This window comes from Anolis carolinensis, chromosome 2 (assembly GCF_035594765.1).
Source record: "Anolis carolinensis isolate JA03-04 chromosome 2, rAnoCar3.1.pri, whole genome shotgun sequence".
Classification (NCBI taxonomy): Eukaryota; Metazoa; Chordata; class Lepidosauria; order Squamata; family Dactyloidae; genus Anolis; species Anolis carolinensis.
Window position 1 is genome coordinate 24,011,197 of NC_085842.1, and position 21,560 is coordinate 24,032,756.

Sequence of the window (21,560 nt, forward strand, 5' to 3'; positions counted from 1 at the left end):
CCATTTCTAACCTGAAGAGCCAGCGTTGTCCATAGACACCTCCAAGGTTATGTGGCCGGCATGACTGCATGGAGCACTGTTATCTTCCTGCCGGAGCGGTACCTATTGATCTATTCACATTTGCTTGTTTTCGACCTCTAGGTTGGCAGAAGCTAGGGCTAACAGTGGGAGCTCACTCCGTTCCCCAGATTCGAACCTGCAACCCTTTGGTCAGCAAGTTCAGCAGCTCAGCAGTTTAATCCACTGCACCACCGGGGGCTCCTTAATGGGAATTATAATCTAACACATATAAGCAGACACCACGTTGAGAAATCCTGGTGTTAAGTATTATTCTGAACAACCACCACTAAAAAGCAGAGCTGAATAACAGATCCAGAAATTAAACAGATACTGATTTTTCTAACATAATGAAATGGGAGGAAGTTACCCAGTTGCATTTATGATCATGAATCTTCTAAATTACCCAGGAACATGTCTGGAAGACTATCCTGATGAATTTTTTCTTAAATTTATAGAACCATAGAATCCTAGAGTTGCAAGAGACCCCCAAGGGCCATTCAGTCCAACCCCATTCTGCCATGCAGGAATACCCAATCAAAGCACCCCTGACTGATGGCCATCCAACCTCTGCTTAAAAACTTCCAGAGAAACTTTATGACTTATGACTGGCATTTTTCCCAATTCTTTCTAGCTAAGGTTCTTAGGCTAAACTGGGTAGAACCAAGAAGAGTTGTAGTAAGTTGTAGTAAGAAGAGTTGTAGAAAGTGAAGACCTGGCTATGCGAGCAAGTGTTCAAAGAATAAGTTTTGTTGGCTTCGACTCGGTCTGGACTAAGGTTTATGTACAAGGTTCTGTGGATGAATGGCTCAAGTATTCTGTATTGTTTTAAATATGTATTTAACTGCTTATGTTTTTATTCTTTTGTATTGCTGTGTATTGGCATCTAATTTTGCCAGTTTTGTAAGCCGCCCTGAGTCCCTTCGGGTGAGAAGGGCAGGATAGAAATGATGGAAATAAATAAATAGTCCAACAACATCTCAACAGCTTCATATTCCTTATCATGTATGTTTTATCATCATCATCATCATTTAATTACTTATTAATCGCCCTCCATCCACGATGCTCTAGGCGATTTACAAGATAAAATTGTAAAGGATAAAAATATATACATACAAATATTGATAAAATTAACATAGATTAAAAGCTCTAGTAAAGAGCCAGGTCTTGAGTACTAGGGTAAAAGGCCCTAACTCATGCATGGCTCTCATCTAGGGCAGCAAGGCATTCCATAAGGCAGGGGCAGAAACAGAAAAAGCTCTGCGTCTGGTCCTTTCCAAGTGCACTTCTCTAGGACCCGGTACATAAAGTAAGTCTCGTTGGGATGGTCGTTGCGACCTCCGATGATGGGAGAAGGAGAGACGGCCCCCAAGGTATGATGGGCCCTGGCCGTAAATAGTTTTAAAGGTCAGAACTAGCATCTTATATAGACCACGGTAATCAGTTGGAAGCCAATGCAGATGCTGCAGCACTGGTGTTATATGGCATTTCATGGGTGTTCTTCTGAGTAGCCTGGCTGCCGCATTCTGAACAATACGGAGCTTTCGGGTCGTGAACATCGGAAGGCCAACATACAGGGCGTTGCAATAGTCCAGCCTAGACGTGACCGTGGCATGGATGACTGTTGCCAGAGCCTCATCAGATAGATAGGGTGCCAGTTGCCTCGCTTGTCGTAGGTGGAAAAAGGCCTGTTTGCTGGCAGCAGCGACCTGAGCTTCCATTGTCAGCTGCAAATCCAAAACGACACCCAGGCTCTTAACGGTAGGCGAAGGAGATAGGGCAGCACCATTGAAGGTGGGTAGCAAATGGGTCAGACCAGTCGAGCGGCCATGCCAGAGAATCTCAGTCTTCGCCGGGTTCACCTTCAGTCTACTAGCACGTAGCCAGTTCGACAGAGCCTCCAGACATAAGGTGAAATTGTCTGGTATTGACATTGCTCCAGGCTCCAAGCGCAGAAGGAATTGGGTGTCGTCCGCATATTGATAGCAGTCTAGGCCGAAACTTATCATGCCTTTAGACCATTGATATTTTTTGGACTATGAAGAAGCACCCCAATAAACAAAATGCTAAAACTCATCAGAAAGAAAGCTTTTAATGAGTTCCCTTTAATTCCATTAACAATATTGCACCAGAGCCAAAATCAGGGGTGGATTGGCACTGTAAAATGAATGCAGTCTGATAACCACTTTAACTGCAACTCCTCAATGCTATGGAATCCTGAGAGTTGTAGTTTTACACAATCTTTAGCCCAGTGGTTCTCAACCTGTGGGTCCCCAGATGTTTTGGCCTTCAGCTCCCAGAAATCATAACAGCTGATAAACTGGTAGGCCAAAACACCTGGGGACCCACAAGTTCAGAACCACTGCTTTTAGCCTTTTATGACAAGGAAATCTGGTGACTCATCAAACTACAAATCCTAAATCTCACAGCATTGATCTATGGCAGTTAAAATGGTATTAAACTGTATTCATTGGACAGGGCAGATAACCCCCTTTTTCCCCATCCCCCTGCGAAATTAAATTGCCTTTAGATCATCACCTACTGATTAAAGATAGCCTCTCATTAATAAACATTGGCTTCGAGTAATAACAAACATATACTGATTGACTGCATTTTTATAAAAGCCAATTAAAGTTGTCTAACTCTTGGTTTCCTGTCACAATTTATTTGATTTCTGCTACTCCAGGGGAAGTACAAAGAGCTACTGGAATGTTGTATGTCTTTCGGGCTGTGTGGCCATGTTCCAGAAGTATTCTCTCCTGACGTTTCAGCCACATCTATGGCAGGCATCCTCAGAGGTTGTGAGGCATGGAGAAACTAGGCAAGGAAGGTAAATATATATCTGTGGAGAGTCCAGGGTGTGATAAGAGTCCTTTGTCAGCTGGAAGCCAGCGTTAATGTTGCAATTAATCACCCTAATTAGCATTGGAAAGGTTTGTCTCTTGCCTGGAGGGCATCCTTTGTTCAGAGTCATTAGCTGTCCTTGGTGCTCCTCTGTCCTTCGACAACACATAGCTACTGGAATTTTACTTCAACATACTGGGAGTCCCATTCCTTTAAATTTCAACCAGTGTAATCTACTTCAAAGAGCATCCACACAGAGTCCTGGAAGATATCCCACACAGATATATGGGTCACACTGTAATTTTGAAGGCATAAACACTAAAGGTTGCAACAAAATTCTCCTACACAAAGTGCTCCTGGTACCAAGATAGTTCCACTCTTTTCATTCCACTTTTTCACCCCCAAAAGCAGTACAGATACCGCCCCAACTGATCATATCTAGTTCTTGCCGTGTTCCTGTTTCCTATACATTTTTTTAAACTTCTGAAAATCTTTCCCCACACTGACAGAGTACCTCCCTCTTCTGCACAAATAATGTCACTTGAACAAACAAAGCAACAGTGTTCTTATCTGAGAATTTGCAACATAATGGGAGACATATCCTATCATTCAATTCTGCCTTCTCCCAATCTGTCATCTGTGCGAGTTCTCTTCCTTATAGAATTTCCCAGGTTGAAGAAAGGTTTGTTGTCGGTGTGTGCCTTCAAACCATTCCCAATTTAAGATGACCATAAAGCTATCATGGGTTTTCTGGGACTGAGAGCATGTGATTCATCCCAGGTTTAGATAGAAAATGTGTGGTTAGCTAGAAATGTATTGGCAGGGATTTGACTGTGGAAAATACAGTTCTGATGGACACGTGGTCACACACCTGTAGAATGATTAAATAGGTAGTGATGTATTATCTAAGGGACATACTGAAAAGCTGTGTCATGACCACGTGACATTCATGACAAACAGTTGCATCATTTATTTATCCCTAGCTGATGATGGGACAACAAATGGGTATAAAAGAAAGCAGGAAATGCTTACTCTATTGCCATGAACTCTTGCCGATATCTCTTGCTTGTGTGTGTTTTTTACTGTGTCTGTTGCCTACGCCGTGAGTATATTGCTGTATATTGCTCACTGACTGCAAATCAGGGGATCCTGATCTGAGTGTGTATATCTGTATATAGCGCAACGTGTCAAAATGAAAAGCCTCCTGAGTTTGGATTAAGACTAAATCAATGAGTTTTTCTAAACAGTGAGCAGAACAAGCTGCAGTTATACTCTGCAGATAAGTACTCTGTTGTATTTGTTTCTACTTGCCTTTGAATACTGCAAGTTGCTTCTGGTGTGAGAGAATCAGCTGTCTACAAAGACGTTGCCCAGGGGACGTCCGGATGTGTTCCTATCCTGCGGGGAGGCTTCTCTAGTGGATTTTTAAATACATTATACCTGTATTCTCAATTTGCTTCTGACACAATAAATAAATGTTTTCCTCTGAGACATTCAGTCCAGTGTCCAGAATTTCCTGGGAAGGCATGATTGGGAAACTATAAATCATGCAGCTATCCCACCTAAACAGGTTACCCAACAGATTTCCATAGCTGAGCGGTGAATTGAAGCCTGGACTCGATTTGTGGTACAAGGCTCAAACCACCCTGCCATGCTGGTTCTCTGAACAAAATTGCAATAATGTTGTCAAAGGCTTTCATGGCCAGAATCACAGGGTTGTTGTGTGTTTTTCCTGGCTGTATGGCCATGTTCCAGAAGTATTCTCTCCTGATGTTTCACCCACATCTATGGCAGGCATCCTCAGAGGATGGAAGGTACATGCCTCACAACCTCTGAGGATGCCTGCCATAGATGTGGGCGAAACGTCAGGAGAGAATACTTCTGTAACATAGGCATACAGCCTGGAAAACACACAACCCCAAAATTACAAGACTCTCAATGGAAGCAAGTTTTAGTCTTGGGTGGATTCTTCTACACGATGGGAAAACATCCTCTGATGACCCTATGAGATATGGGGTGCATCTACACTGGAGAATGAATGCAGTTCAGCACTACTTTAACTGCCATAACTCCTTGTTATGGAAACCTAGGAGTTGTCGTTTAGTGAGACACTAGCATTCTTTGGCAGAGAAGGCTAAAGAGAAAGTAAAACTAAAAACCACAGAATCCCATAGAATTCGGCTATGGTGTTAAAGTGGTATCAAACAGCAATCATTCTCCAATGTAGATACACCTTGGTTTCATTTCTTATGCGTGTTCTACCACATTCAGAGCTGTTTGAACTCTGGCTGAATCCTTTCCCACCGTTGGGCTCTGACCGTGGGTCCTCTCGTGTTTAAAAAGGGACGCCTTATGGCTGAACCGTTTCCCACAATGTAAACACTCGAAGGGTTTCTCTCCCGTGTGGCTTCTCTGATGATTAATAAGGTTCGACCGCTGGCTGAAGCTTTTCCCACACTCTAAACATTCATAAGGCTTCTCCCCCGTATGAGTTCTCTGGTGGCCGATGAGGAATTCTCTCCGGCTGAAGCTTTTACCACAGTCCAGGCATTCGTAGGGCTTCTCGCCAGTGTGAATCCGCTTGTGGATCCGAAGCACCGAATGGCAACTAAAGTTCTTGCCACAGCTGGAGCACTTATAGGGCTTTTCCCCTCTGTGGGTTCTCTCGTGAGACGTGAGACTCGAGCTATTGCTAAAGGATTTGCCGCAATCCACGCAGCTGTAGGGTTTCTCTCCAGTGTGGATTCTCTGGTGATTCAGAAGGTTTGAACTCTGGCTGAAATGCTTCCCGCAATCCAGACATTTATAAGGCTTTTCTCCAGTGTGAAGTCGCTGGTGGCGAACAAGGCTCGACCTAAAGCTGAAGGTTTTGCCACAGTCTGTGCACATATACGGTTTCTCTCCCGTTTGAATATCAGAGGATCCTTTTTCACTCTCAGCATGGGTAGATGGTTTCTCTTTTTTGTGCTCCATTTTTGGACTTCCAAGCACAGAACTAGAAATAAAACTTTTGCCACAGTTGGGACAGATATAAAGGCTGTCTCCAGTAAGATTTCTACTCTGGCTGAAAAGGTGACCACAGTCAGAACATGTATATGGTTTCTCTCCTGTTGGAAATGTAATCGGATTATTTGGTTGAGTTTTTGGATCCAAACTCGTATATGGTTTCTCTCCTGTTGGAAATGTAAGCGGATTATTTAGTTGACTTTTTGGATCCAAACTGGTCCCAAAATCCATATATGGCACCTCTCCTATTGTGATGTTATCCCTGACATCCTTATACTGGTGTGGCTTGTTTTCATTTTCTGTTTTCTGACACTTAAGAAGGTTGTGGGTTTGTATCAAGCTTTTCACACAGTCAGTGCTGTTCCTAATATTATCTCTATGTGATGTGTCTTGGAAGGTGTTTTTGTGTAAAATTGTATCACCATCATTTTCCCAAGAATGTATTTCTCCTTCTCCTTCGTCTGGGACACTCCCTTTGGTCCTCTGCGTCTCTTGCTGACTTTTTGGTATGTTTGCCATTTGAGGAAAAGTGAAAATATCCCAGTTGGTTTCATCAAAAGAAACCTGAGCAAGTTCCATCTGCTTAAAAGCATCTGGCTTGGAAGGCTTGTTTTCATTCTCAATCACTTGGTCACCACCTGAAGGAAAAAGAATTATAACATGAGCTTCGCCCTTTTGTGGAGACAGAAATAAAACACATAGGATCATAGAATGACAGAATCAAGGTTTGGAAGAGATCCCTAGAGCCATCCAATCTATCCTTCAATCTATCCACCTTCTGCCATATAGGAAGACTCAATCAAAGCACTCCTGGCAGATGGCCATACAGTCTTTGTTTAAAAACCTCCAAAGAAGGAAACACTCCCAGGCAGTCTGTTCCACCATTGCAAAGTACCATCAAGAAGCTTTTTCTAATATTTCCCTGTAGTTTGAATTTGTGGCTCCAAGTTTCTGGAGCAATAGAAACAACCTTGACCTTTCCTCAATATGACATCAATTATGTAAATATGTCGATCATGTCCCCTCCTCTTAATCTTCGTTTCTCTATACAGAAGTCACTTTATAATCAGGCATGGGCAAACTTCGGCCCTGCAGTTGGCTGTTAGGAATTGTGGGAGTTCAAGTCCAAAGCACCTGGAGGGCCAAAGTTTGCCCATGCTTGCTATAGAGCCAGTAAGGGCCTAACACAACCTTACCTTGGATATGGATCTTCCCAACACCTTTTGGCTCTGTCTCCAGGAAGGGCTCCGTTTTGGGGGGAAAGTCTTCACTCTGGAACAGCTCTGCCCTCTGAAAAACAATCCATGGCAATTAAGAGTAATTGAAATGATCAAATTATTAATCAGCCTGTAAAACCCACAACATTTTACCTTTTTAAAAGCAGATTATTCTGTGGAAGCATCTGTATGCATGTATACAGTTTATTACTGTATACTGGTGGCACAGTGTGTTAAAGCGCTGAGCTGCTGAACTTGCAGACCGAAAGGTCCCAGGTTCAAATCCCAGGAGCGGAATAAGCGCTCACTGTTAGCCCCAGCTCCTGCCAACCTAGCAGTTTGAAAACATGCAAATGTGAGTAGATCAATAGGTACCACTCCGGCGGGAAGGTAATGGCGCTCCATGCAGTCATGCCGGCCACATGACCTTGGAGATGTCTATGGACAACGCCGGCTCTTCGGCTTAGAAATGGAGATGAGCACCAACCCTCAGAGTCGGTCACGACTGGACTTAACGTCAGGGGAAACCTTTACCTTTACTATATAATTCAGTTAATGGATATGGCTCATTACTTTGTGCTGAGTTTAATACATTCATTATTCAGAGCCTTCCTTTTTCCTCTTTTTAACCTAGAGACTATATATAGTCATGCTATAAAATACTGACAATGACATCCTTATTGAGTACTGTTTGGTAAACCTATGGCAAAATAAACCTGTTGAAGCAGCCTCTGACGAATTTTCCAATGGGTTCTAGACATTTTTCCAATTCAAAACTTTCCAAAATACACTCACCACTAGACAGGAGGCAGACTTCTAATGTAATCCCTCTATATCAAGAGTGGGGTGCATATGTTACCCTATATAGTCATGTATATGTCTAAAAAGTTTAGTCAAAACATAAATACCAAAAACCTGGGTTAACTCTTTGATAAAAAATAAAGGTTTCCCTCTGACATTAAGTCTAGTCGTGTTCGACTCTGAGGGTTGGTGCTCATCTCCATTTCTAAGCCAAAGAGCTGACATTGTCTGTTGACACCTCCAAAATCAGGTGGCCAGCATGACTGCATGGAGCACCGTTACCTTCCTGTTTGAGTGGTACCTATTGATCTACTCACATTTGCATGTTTTGAAATGCTAGGTTGGCAGAAGCTGGGGATAAAAGCAGGAGCTCACACTGCTCCCCAGATTTGAACCTCTGACCTTTAGGTCAGCAAGTTCAGCAGCTCAGAGGTTTAATCCGCTGTGCCATCGGGGACTCCAAACTCTTTGATAACTCTTATTTTAAAGAGGAACCACAACCTTCTTTGAATAGAGTGATGAATAGCAAGTGTTTAGTCCCTCCCGAAAGAACCTAAAAGAAGCATCAGCCCTGTCTACTCTTTCATGCAAGACAACATTCATTCACCTGTTGTTCCCGTATTTCCACCTCCTCTTTCCAAAGCAAGAAGTCTTCTGCTAGGGCCACAGCTTCGGCACAAGTCCTCGGCTCGTCCTCCCTCACCCAGTTCTGCATTCCCACTGGAAGGATCGCCATAAACTGCTCCAGAACCACCAGCTCCAAAACCTCCTCCTTCGTGTGACTCTCCGGCTTCAGCCATTGATGGCAAAGGTCTTGGAGGTGCCCAAATACCCCCCGCGGCCCAATGGCCTCCTCATAGCCAAACGTCCTGAAACGCTGGCTCAGCTTCTCCAAGCCATTTCTGTCTTTATTTTCGACTGCTTCTCTCTCTTTCCTAGAAGAACTCAGCTTTGCAGAGGCCTTCTGGACTTTTCCCAGGAGTATCTGGGACTTTGATGGTCCCCTGGAATCATGTCTGTGGTTGGCATTGGTAGCCACATCCTTCAATAGTGCTGAGAAAAATGTTCTATTATCCTCATTTTCATATCCAGGCAGCTGGGATTTGTTTATATCTGAACCACTTGTGGCCTGAAAATCCTGGCAGTGAGCATCCTGGTGCAGTTCCTCATCTGCCTCCTGTTTTATTTGGGATGGATCAACGCCAGGAAGAAATCTCACAAGTGGCTCCACTTTGCGGTCTCGTCTCTGTTCTTCCATTTTCTCCCCCAGAACTTGCTGGGCTGTGTTCTGTGCCTCTATTTTTATCTTGCCGGAAAATTTTGACCTGGAAGTAGAAAAAAGCACAAAAGAAATGGTTGGTCAAGTTGTGTTGGCCCTTGACTTAGGAGACCTCACTAGCATCTCTTTACAATGAACAGAAAAGGAGTTATACAATTTAAAGCCCTGTCTTTCCATAACACCTTAAACATTTTGGGCTTAGAATGAATAGCTATGGTAGGGGATCAAAGTTAGCTCTTCACATTTTCTGGGATTCCATAAAAGTGGGAAACCATAATGATATACAGTATATACAGTAGAGTCTCACTTATCCAACACTCGCTTATCCAACATTCTGGATTATCCAACGCATTTTTGTAGTCAATGTTTTCAATACATTGTGATATTTTGGTGCTAAATTAGTAAATACACTAATTACTACATAGCATTGCTGCGTATTGAACTACTTTTTCTGTCAAATTTGTTGTATAACATGATGTTTTGGTGCTTAATTTGTAAAATCATAACCTAATCTGCTGTTTAATAGGCTTTTCCTTAACCTCTCCTTATTATCCAACATATTTGCTTATCCAACATTCTGCCGGCCCGTTTATGTTGGATAAGTGAGACTTTACTGTAGTTATAAATATTGGTCTGTCTAATGGGGCCACGGTGGCACAGTGGGCTATCATGCAGTCATGCTGGCCACATGACCTAGGTGGTGTTTATGGACAATGCTGGCTCTTCGGCTTAGAAATGGAGATGACCACCACCCCATAGAGTCGGACTCGACTAGACTTAATGTCAAGGGTAAACCTCTATGTTTACTGTCTCTCTGTCTGTCTGTCTGTTTGTAACACAAAGGCTGTTGCTGTGTAAAGTGGCCCTCTGTGAAGAAAGATGAAAAGTGTATATGGGGGAAAGAAGGAAGACAAGACTCACAAAAAAGCCATGTTGCCATGTGAGACTTTGGAAAGAAGAAAGGAAAAAAAGGAAAGGAAGGGCAGGAAGGAAGAAAGAGAAGGAAGAAATAGTATGAGGGGAGGGGAGCAAAGAAAGAGAAGAGATGCCACAGGGTTCCGTCCAGCGTTTTTATTAATGACTTTGATGAAGGGTTAGAAGGCACGATCATCAAGTTTGCAGACGACACCAAACTGGGAGGGATAGCCAACACTCCAGAAGACAGGAGCAGAATTCAAAACGATCTTAACAGACTAGAGAGATGGGCCGAAACTAACAAAATGAAGTTCAACAAGGACAAATGCAAGATACTCCACTTAGGCAGAAAAAATGAAATACAAAGATACAGAATGGTGGTGGTGGTGGTGGTGGGGGGGGGTCCTGTGAAAAAGCAGTATGTGAGAAAAAGATCTTGGAGTCCTCGTGGGCAACAAGTTAAACATGACCTAACAATGTGATGTGGCAGAAAAAGCCAATGGGATTCTTCCCTGCATAAACAGGAGTCTAGTGTCCAGATCCAGGGAAGTCATTCTACCCCTCTATTCCGTCTTGGAATACCTGGAATCACACTGTGTCCCATTCTGGGCACTGCAATTGAAGGGAGATGTTGACAAGCTGGAATGTGTCCAGGAGGATGACTAAAAAGATCAAGGGTTTGGAGAACAAGCTTAAAGAGCTGGGCATGTTTAGCCTGCAGAAAAGAAGGCTGAGAGGAGACATGATGGTCATGTATAAATAAGTAAAGAAAAGTCAGCAAGTGTGTTTTCTGCTGCCCTGGAGACTAGGACCTGGGACAATGGCTTCAAACTACAGGAAAGGAGATTCCACCTGAACATTAGGAAGAACTTCCTCACTGTGAGGGCTGTTAAGCAGTGGAACTCTCTCCCCCGGACTGTGGTGGAGGCTCCTTCTTTGGAGGCTTTTAAGCAGAGGCTGGAGGGCTATCTCTCTGGGGTGTTCTGAATGCGATTCTCCTGCTTCTTAGCAGAATGGAGTTGGACTGGATGGCCCATGAGGTCTCTTCCAACTATGATTCTATGAAGGAAAACAGGGAAGAAAGAAAAAGAAGTGAGGAAAGGAAAGAAGTGAAAGGAAGGGAAGGGAGGGGGAAAGTGTGTGATGAAAAAGAAAGAAAGGAAGGAAGGAAGATGGTAGGGAGAAGGTATATGAAGGAAATGGAAGAAGAAAAGAAAGATCCACAAACAGAGCCATGGTTGCGAGACTGCTGTCAATGAGACATTCTGACTAAGCCTCTTAGAGCTGGAGAAGAGAGAAATCAGGCAAGCAGCCGCCCCTCTGACATCTAAGCAATGCCAGGTAATCTATATATATAAAAGGGCAATGAAATTTCGGCCTAGGACAAAACAACAAAACCACACATCCCAGAAACACTAAACTTGGCAGCACAACCCCTCATCCATGCCTCTACGTTCATACAACAAAAAGAAAAGAAAAATAAAGTCCTAATTAGAGGGAGAGGAATAATTGTTTTTATCCAATTGCTGCCAGTTAAAAGGCTAAGCTTTGCCCACTTGGTCTCCTAGCAACCCACTCAGCCCAGGGGACAGGCAGAGTTAGGCCTCACTTAGGCCTCTTCCACACTGCCTATAAAATACAGATTATCAGATTTGAACTGGATTATATGGCAGTGTAGACTCAAGGCCCTTCCACACAGCTATATAACCCATTTATAATCTTATATTATCTGCTTTGAACTGGATTATCTTGACTCCACACTGCCATATAATCCACTTCAGTGTGCAGTCAGACACAACTGGACTTAATGTCAGGAGAAAACCTTTACCCTTTACTTTAACTACCACCAATTCCTCAATACTTTATTTCCCATACCACCATACTTCACCACAGCAAGGCGTGGCCGGGCACAGCTAGTATATACTATATTTTCAACTTGAGAAAAAGTGGAATATATGCATATATTTTTCATGGCTTTTGTGTGTGTGTGTGTGTGTGTGTGTATTCTCTCAGCCTAGAACGCACAGAACAATGCTTTAATTTATTATTTTTATTTATTTCTATGCTATCTTTTTCCCAGAGTGGGACCCAAGACTGCTTCCAAAAACAATAAATCCCACTGAACGTAAGACCACTTACTTAGCGTCTCTCTTTCATAGAAACGGCATCTGGACAAGCTAAGAGGAAACAAAGAACATGGTTGTTTTGGGTAAGCTTGGGACATAAGCCAGGCCAAAAGCTTATTTGCCTGATGTGTGCAGCTTTATTTTTTTAACAGAAGGAAACTAACAGAGATGGGGGGAAACCGGTCAAGTCCCTTTCCACTGATGGCAAGTAGCATGAAAGCAAACCAACCAGCCAAGCCAGTTTGTTTCCTTGGTAAACTGGCAACCTTCCTTGCCTTTGCTTGTTTCCTTAAACCAGGAGCTGTATTTTGGTCTTAGTCAAAGAAAAGAGTGAAAGGGGCTTTTAAATGGAATTCTTGCAAAATTTAATTTGCCCCCTTCTTTAAAAATATGTTTGGCGACACACATATGCACAAGCAGTTCCTAACTATCTCTGTTTTTTCTTGTAATAATGATCACATAACACTCACAAAGTTCCTTAATCACAATTGTTGTTGCTGTGTGCCTTCAGGTCACTTCTGATCTATGATAACCCGGCCTAAGGCAATCCTATCACATGGTTTTCTTGGCACAATTTGTACAGAGCGGATTTCCCTTTGTCTTCCTCTGAGGCTGAGAGAGTGTGACTCACGCAATGTCACCCAATAAGTTTCCATGACCAAGTGGGGAATTAAACCCAAGTCCGGGCTGTGGCGCAGGCAGGAGAGCAAGCCAGCTGCAATTAACTGCAATGAATCACTCTGACCAGGAGGTCATGAGTTCGAGGCCGCTCGGAGCCTATGTTTGTTTATCTTTGTTCTATGTTAAAAGGCATTGAATGTTTGCCTATATGTGTAATGTGATCCACCCTGAGTCCCCTTCGGGGTGAGAAGGTCGGAATATAAATGCTGTAAATAAAAAAATAAATAAGTCTCCAGAGTCTTAGTCCAATGCTCAGACCACTACGCCAAACTGGTCAACACTACGAAAGCATGCAATAAATATATTTTGTCCCAGTCTCCGAGAACTTTAGAATAAATTCCCCATTCTCCCTTTAAATGTGCACAACAACCCTGCAAGGCAGGCTTAGCTGCAAAATGTGAATAGCTCTTTAGCTGAATATATAACAACACTGGCAACAACATTGCCACACCTCCACATTTCAAATTCTGACATGTGTGGGGTTGTTTATTCACAGATTTGATAAAATAAAATCTCTCTAGGACTCTTTAGGTTATCCAATACAATTCTATATTCAGTTTCCAGCAGACGTTGACCATAAACTCCTGCTGGAAGATTTAAGAATTCATAGAAAGGTATTCTCCCAGGTAAAAATAATAAAGCACAGCAGACAAAAAACCAGTACAAGAAAACCACACTACAAACTAGAGCTGACAGCTGGCACAACAAAACATTGCATGGAAAGTTCCTTGACAAAATTGAAAGAAAAGCTGACAAGGAGAAGACCTGGCTCTGGCTCACGAATGGGACCCTGAAGAAGGAGACAGAAGGCCTGATCCTTGCAGCCCAGGAGCAAGCCATCAGGACAAATGCAATTAAGGCCAAGATCGAAAAACCAGCTGATGACCCAAAATACAGACTGTGCAAGGAAACTGACGAAACCATTGATCATCTCCTCAGCTGCTATAAGAAAATCGCACAGACAGACTACAAACAGAGGCACAACTATGTGGCCCAAATGATTCATTGGAACTTATGCCTCAAGTACCACCTTCCAGCAGAAAAGAACTGGTGGGATCACAAACCTGCAAAAGTATTGGAAAATGAGCATGCAAAGATACTGTGGGACTTCCGAATCCAGACTGACAAAGTTCTGGAACACAACACACCAGACATCACAGTTGTGGAAAAGAAAAAGGTTTGGATCATTGATGTTGCCATCCCAGGTGACAGTCGCATTGACGAAAAACAACAGGAAAAGCTCAGGACCTCAAGATTGAACTTCAAAGACTCTGGCAGAAACCAGTGCAGGTGGCACATTGGGTGCCGTTCCAAAAGATCTCAGCCGGCATTTGGAAACAATAGACATTGACAAAATCACGATCTGCCAACTGCAAAAGGCCACCCTGCTGGGATCTGCACGCATCATCCGAAAATACATCACACAGTCCTAGACACTTGGGAAGTGTTCGACTTGTGATTTTGTGATACGAAATCCAGCATGTCTATCTTGTTTGCTGTGTCATACAATAAAATAATAATAATAATAAATATACTACATTTTTCTCTGGTGACTTATAGCAGTTAAAACAAAGTTTTAATAAAATCCATAAGGCTGAGAGCTGAAATTAGAATCTGAAAGCATACAATCCGAAACTTTAGCTTATTAAAGACACTGGTTCTAATATGAATTCCAAATTTTGTTCATAGTCCTATACACATCTACTTAGAAATAAGGCCCATTAGGTTCAGTGGGACTTGCTACCAAGCTAAACCTGTATCAAAATGCAGCCTCTCGGTGAATCTACAGTGTTGGATTAATGCAGTTTAACAGCTATAGAATCTAGGAAGTTGGGAGTTTGGCAAGGCACCAAAACTCTCTGGCAGAGATGGCTGAATATCCCTGAAAACTATAACTTTCATAAGTCCATAGGAGTCATGACGGCTCAAGTGCCGCAAAACTGCATTAATTTTACAATGCAGATGCACCTTAAAAAGGTAAAGGTTTTCCTCTGACATTAAGTTTAGTCATGTCCAACTCTGGGGGTTGGTGCTCATTTCCATTTCTAAGCCGAAGAGCCAGCGTTTTCCATAGACATCTCCAAGGTCATGACTGCATAAATGCACCCTACATGTCCTCAATTTCAATGCTGTGGCCATTGGAGGACACCAGCTCTAATAGAACTGCAATATTATTAATAGCCAGATACATAAAAAGGTAAAGGTTTTCCCTGGCATTAAGTCTAGTCATGTCCGACTCTGGTGCTCATCTGCATTTCTAAGCCGAAGAGTCAGTGTTGTCCATAGGCACCTCCTAGGCCAAATGGCCAGCATGACTACATGGAGCGCCGTTATCTTCCCACAGAAGCGGTACCTATTGATCTACTCACATTTGCATGTTTTCAAACTGCTAGGTTGGCAGAAGCTGGGGCTAATAGTGGGAGCTCACTCCTCTCACCGGATTCGAACCGCCAACCTTTCAGTCAGCAAGTTCAGTAACTCAGCGGTTTAATCCGCTTGTCTACCAGGGGCTCCAGCCAGATACATATCAACTTGGAAATAAGGTCCATTAGGATTAGTGGGACTCACTACCAAGCTAAGCCTGTACAGGAACGAAGGATTAAAAATACAGTTCTGTAAGTGTAAATGTACCTGGGAGTAAGCCCAATGGATGAGATCCAGCATGATGTAGTGGTTTCTGCCGAATTCAAATCCCCACTTGGCCATGGAAATGCAGTGGGTGACCTTGGGTGAGCCACACTCTCTCAGCCACAGAAGAAAGCAGTGGTAAGCCTCTCCTGAACAAATCCTGCCAAGAGGGGGTTGTCTTAGGTTGGAAACGACTTGAAGGTACACATCGGCAACGATGTAGGACAGGCATGGTCAAACTTTGGCCCTCCAGGTGTTTTGGACTGTTAGGAATCGTGGGAGTTGGAGTCTAAAACACCTGCAGGGCTAAAGTTGGCCCATGCCTGACGTAGGAGCTTTGTGGTTGTCTTTCTGGGCGCCCAACAAGGCTGCAAGGTAGGCAAGGCTGATCCAAAAGGAAGTCAAAAACAATAAAACCCAATGGAAACTCAAGGAGGATTTCCTTCCAAGTAGCAAGCTAGAAAAAGATACAACTTGAGGATCTTCTGAGCAAAGCAAGCAGGTGGTAAGAAAGGAAGGAAAGAAGGAAGACAGAAAGTGTCATTTGTCTCTCCTCCTGCTGTCACCTCTCCAAGCTCCAGTCCAGCCATAAGGAGACTCCAAAGCAAACCCCATGGATTGCAAAGCCTTACCTTTTAAAAGAGGGAAGGAAAAGGGATATTTTCCTGGACTGAGGGGGGAAATAGGAGGGCTTCCTCCTGGCACCTCCTTCCAGGGATTTCCTGCCACTCTTTGCTCTTCGCCTCCTTCTTAAAGAAGGGCCCACCTCTTTCCTTGCCTCTTGTTTGCACTCACCTGCTTGCAAAACGTCTCCAAGGCTGGGCTACAATTCAAGCAGCTTCCTGGAAGAGTTGCTCCCTTTTTCTCAATCTCCTCCCTTGTTATTTTGGGAGGGGAGGTGGGTGGGATTTGGTGGCCAGCAAGAGCCACTTCCTAGACAATCCAGGTTTGAGGAGAGGAGGGGGTTTCAGAGGAGAGAGTCCTACGGTACCTGTCAATCACCAGGGAGAATAACTTTCCCATCTCCCAAGTTCCAGCAGGGAAATTCTTCTAGCCTTGCAAAGCTTTTCAGGATTTTAATTCCACGAGTTTTTAAAATATTACATGTATACATCAGCTTATTTCCCATTACTTTATATTATGTTGTAAATTTGACCTGGATTTATTGTCTGCATGGCTTCGTAAGCAGTGGTGTAAGTGATTTGAGCCTTGGACTAAGGGTGCATCTACACTGTCGAATTAATCCAGTTTGGAACTACCTTTAACTGTCATGGCTCAGTGCTACAGAATCCTGGGAGATATAGTTTGGTGAGGCACCAGCACTCAAAACAACATAGATGCAACCAATGATCCCATAGCATTGAGCCACTGCAGTTAAAACTGGTATCAAACTGCATTAGGTCTGCCATGTTTAAATATTTTGAAAGGATGTCACATTGAGAAGGTGACAAGCTTATTTTGGAGACTAGCACAAGTTTAAATTGCACGAATAGAAATTCCATCTTGATAGTATGAGCTGGTTGATAGTGGACTACAGTGCCTTGGAGTGTGGCGGAGTCTCCTCTTGAGGGTTTTAAACAGGCTGGATGGCCATCTGTCAGGGCTGCTTTGTGTTTTCCTGCATGGCAGAGGATTGAATTGGACTGCCCTTATGGTCTCTTCCAACGCTGACTCTATATAAGCCCCAGGGCCTGAAAAGCAATTCCAGTCAGCTGGTTTCTACCCAGCAAAATTCAGCCTTAAGACTCAGGAGTTGCCAACTTTCCAATCGGCTCCTGTTCCTCTGCATTTTTATTGTTTTGAATGTGCATCTAGGAGCAAATGGGTTCCTATATCATTCCTGACACTTGAAAAGTAGCCCCTGCTGGTTGATTTCTGCCCATCAAAATCATTCTCAGAACTATGGGATTGCCAACTCGCCAATCAGCTCTTGCTCCTTTGCATTTCACTTTGCTTTGAATGAACAGCGAAGAGCAAATGAGTTCCTGTATAAGTTCCAGAGCCTGACAAGCAGCCCCAGCTAGCTGGTTCCTTCCCATCAGCCAGACTTAAAGATATGGGGCTGCCAACTTTTCAATCAGTTCATGCTCCTCTGCAGTTTGTATTGCTTTGAACGCTCATTAAGACCAAACAATTTCCTGTATAAGTTTTGAGACTTGCAAAGCAGCCCTAGGTGGCTGGTTTCAGCCCAACTAACCTCTGTTAAGGCCTAAGAGTAACCTGAACCTAATCCTATGCAGTTGGTCATCTAGGGCCCCGTCTACACTGCCATATAATTCAGTACAAAGCAGATAGTCCGGATTTTGTATGGCAGTGTAGAAAGGGCTTGGGTGTTTTTCTGCAATAAACCAAGTGCTTATGGACAGACATCTATATCCATGAATAAACAAACACCATGTGTGAGTAACAAAAACGCAAAATCTTAAAGTATAGGTTATGGAGTGACAAGTTCAGTATTACCAAGGAACAAAGATATAAGAAAGGATACTACTTAAACCCAAGATGAATAGATAACCATATGAATAATTTTTGGAATGTTGTATGTTACAGGATAATCACCTTTATCTGGACTTTCAAAATTCTCCAAAACTTAAAATTGTCTCATGGGTGACTGACACACTTTGTCTCATGTACAAAATTACAGCATTAAAAATATTGTGCATACCATGACCTTTAGGCTATGCATACAATGACATGTATATAAAACATAAAAGGGCCCAGCTCCAAAATATCTCTGTATGTAGGTATTAGCAAAGACAAGTGTTCCAAAAACTAGGGAAAAAAACTTCAAAACACTTCTGGTCCCAAACATTTCGGATAAGAGATACTCAACCTTCACTGGGAACTATAGACATGGGCAATAATAATAATAATAATAATAATAATAATAATAATAATAATAATAATAATAATAATAATAATAATATTTTTATATCTCGCCCCATCTCCCCAAAGGGACTCGGGGCGGCTTACATGGGGCCAAGCCCAGGCAATGTTAGTAGTAATATGTTTAGTGTCCGTGTTCAACCCACTATCAGTGGACTTGGATTTAGTGGATATATACCAATATTGACATTTATTTTTCCAATTTCCCTTTAAATTTATTTTGTTCCGAGATGGATAACAGAGCCCAAGAGAGAGAGAAATCTTGGTGTCTTGGTTTTAATGCCTCTTCCTGGGGTTATTTGGGGCACTGATTCAGAAAACTGTATTGGCTAGACCAGCTCTAGTTTCTTAAGTCATGGTTTTCTATGGGCAAGGAGATGGCAACTGGTATTGGAAGTGTTCTCTATTTCAAAAACTAGAGCGGATAGGGGAAGACTGGTGCCATTTTTGGAATCAGCAGGTCAAATATACCCAGAAGCAAGGCTAAGGTTTGAGGCTCCAAAATATATGTTGGCCAGTGTTCTGCAGGGTTGGTGTTTAACCTAAGGAACCACCTTTGGTGGAACTGTGAAATGGGAAGTTGTTATTATTATTATTATTATTATTATTATTATTATTATTATTATTATTATTTACAGTATTTATATTCCGCCCTTCTCACACCGAAGGGGACTCAGGGCAGATCACATTATGTACATATAGGGCAAACATTCAATGCCTATAAACACATCGAACCGAGACAGAGACAACAGACAGACAGACGCAGAGGCAATTTAACTGGCCACAGGGGGGAGCAGCTGCTTCATCATCCACTCTGATGGCATTTCCTCACTTCCTTATTCCAATGTTGTAAATTAATTAAACTTGCCTCCCCACTTTTATAAGTGGTACCTTATTTCCTACTTGATAGATGTAACTATCTTTCGGGTTGCTAGGTCAGCAACGAGCAGGGGCTATATTTTATTTTTAATTGATGGGTGCTCACCCCGCCACGGGCTGGCCTTGAACTCATGACCTCACGGTCAGAGTGATATATTGCAGCAACTGTTTACCAGCCTGCGCCACAGCCCGGCCCCAAACAGATTTCCAATTTAATTTACAAATTTACAAATAGATTGCCATTTTTCAACTATATATTTCTAAAGCAATTTAATTAAAACTTCTAAAACCTTAATGTGACTATTAAAAATAGAATTAGAAGAAAAGGCTAAGCACATGGCTGAATAATAGAAAAGTAGAAGATTCTAATAACAACAACAATCACCCTATTCTGCCCCCACGCTATCTTAATTATTTGGAAGGTGAACTGGCTGTGCAGGGGACAGATTAGAGACTATATAGTTGAATCAAACAAGAATTTATTGACTGACAAGAATTTTAGATTTTCTCTCCTCCTGATTCTCATTGCAAAGTCTTTATGAGGAGAGGTAAAGTCTTTGAGGGATAAACACGGTTATGGCTGAACTAAGGGTCTTGAATCTTCTTTCACCTGCTCTTAACCTAGAGACATTTTGTCAGATAATAGGACAGCAGATATTGCCCAAATCAGCTATGACATAAGTCTATGTGATTCCGAAACTTTGTCTTCCAGATGTTTTGGACTTCAGCTCTCAAAATTCCTAACTGTAGGCAAGCTGGCTGGGGCTTTTGGGAGTTATGTCCAAAACAACTGGTGGACAAAAGTATGGAAACCACTGACTTTGGGTATATACCTACACTGTAGAATTACATTAGCCAACACACAATTTGGTGCCTCAAATATTAGATCTGTTTCTGGGTATACTCGAACTGCTGGTTCCAAAAATGGTCCCTTATCAGCTCTAGTTTTCAAGATGCAGAATATGTACTACTCTTCATTCTGTTCATCTTTAAATTATTATCTTTTAAGCAAGAATGACACATGTTTTCTAGTCATTTTTCTAATATAACTTCCTACTAACATTTATTTACATTTTTTTAAAAGTTGCACTTCTTTTCCTAAAAGGCAGTCTCGGGCAATATATGGGGTTTCAAAAGCATTATACACACAATGTCAATTCACAGTGAGTTTCGACAGTCCCAAACTGGAGTTTCATGCACAAACACGGGTATCATTCATCCAGCTTCTCTCCTCTGTGAGTTCTCTCATGAGCAATGAGGGTTGAGCTCTGATTGAACCTGTTCCGGCAGTGAGAACATCGATAGGGCTTCTCCCCTGTATGGATTCTCTCGTGTCGAATCAAATGTGCTTTATGGCTGAAACTTCTGCCGCAGACCAAGCACGTATGGGGTTTCTCACCTGTGTGGGTTCTTTTGTGTCTGTCCAGGTTTGATTTCCTGCTGAAGTTTTGCCCGCAGGTGCGCAGGTATGCTGTTTAGCCCCTGAATGGCACCTCGTGTGGCCAATGAGGTCTGTCCGGTGCTTGAAACTTTCCCCAAAATCCGAGCACTTGTATGGTTTTATCTCCTGTATGGATTTTCTCATGTTGAAGCAGGTGTGTTTTATGGCAGAAGCCCTTCCCACAAATGGAGCAGAGATGGGGCTTCTCTCCTGTGTGACTTCTTTCATGTCTAGAAAGGTTGGACCTCCCGCTGAAGCTTTTGCCGCAGATGGAACAAGCATAGGTCTTGTCTCCAGTGTGGCTTCTCTCATGCATTATATAATCCGATTTGTGATTAAAGCCCTTCCCACAAACCGGGCACTCGTAGGGTTTCTCGCCTGTGTGGATTCTCTCGTGGGTAGCAAGTCTGGTGCTTTGATTGAAGTTCTTCTCACAGTGGGAGCATTTATAGGGATTCTCTTCAGTATGGATCTTCCAGTGTCTGATCATGTGTGCTTTGTGACTAAAGCTCCGACCGCACACCAAACAGCTGTACGGTTTCTCTCCGGTGTGGCTCCTCGGATGTCTACTGAGGTTGGACTGTCTGCTGAAACTTTCCCCACAAAACAAGCAGGCATGGGTCTTATCGCCCATGTGGGTCCTCCAGTGGGCAAAAAGATTGAACCCTTTCCCACAAAGCGAGCATTTGTGTGGTTTTTCTCCCGTGTGCATCCTCTTGTATGCAAGGAGGTACGATCTCACAGGAAAGTTTCTCCCACAGTGGGAACATGCATATAGTTTCTCTTCTGTGTGAGTCCTC

General features: G+C 42.8%; 1 protein-coding gene across 1 annotated transcript; it reads right to left on the reverse strand.

Moving 5' to 3' along the window:
- Positions 1-2,130: 2,130 nt before the first annotated feature.
- On the reverse strand, positions 2,131-21,491 carry LOC134297053 (zinc finger and SCAN domain-containing protein 2-like). The gene is made up of 4 exons (XM_062973595.1): positions 16,350-21,491; positions 8,533-9,250; positions 7,104-7,197; positions 2,131-6,545 (listed from the first exon to the last, which is right to left on the reverse strand). The coding sequence occupies exons 2-4, from the start codon at positions 9,181-9,183 to the stop codon at positions 5,149-5,151; spliced, it is 2,142 nt and encodes a 713-aa protein (XP_062829665.1). The 5' UTR covers positions 9,184-9,250; positions 16,350-21,491; the 3' UTR covers positions 2,131-5,148.
- Positions 21,492-21,560: the final 69 nt, after the last annotated feature.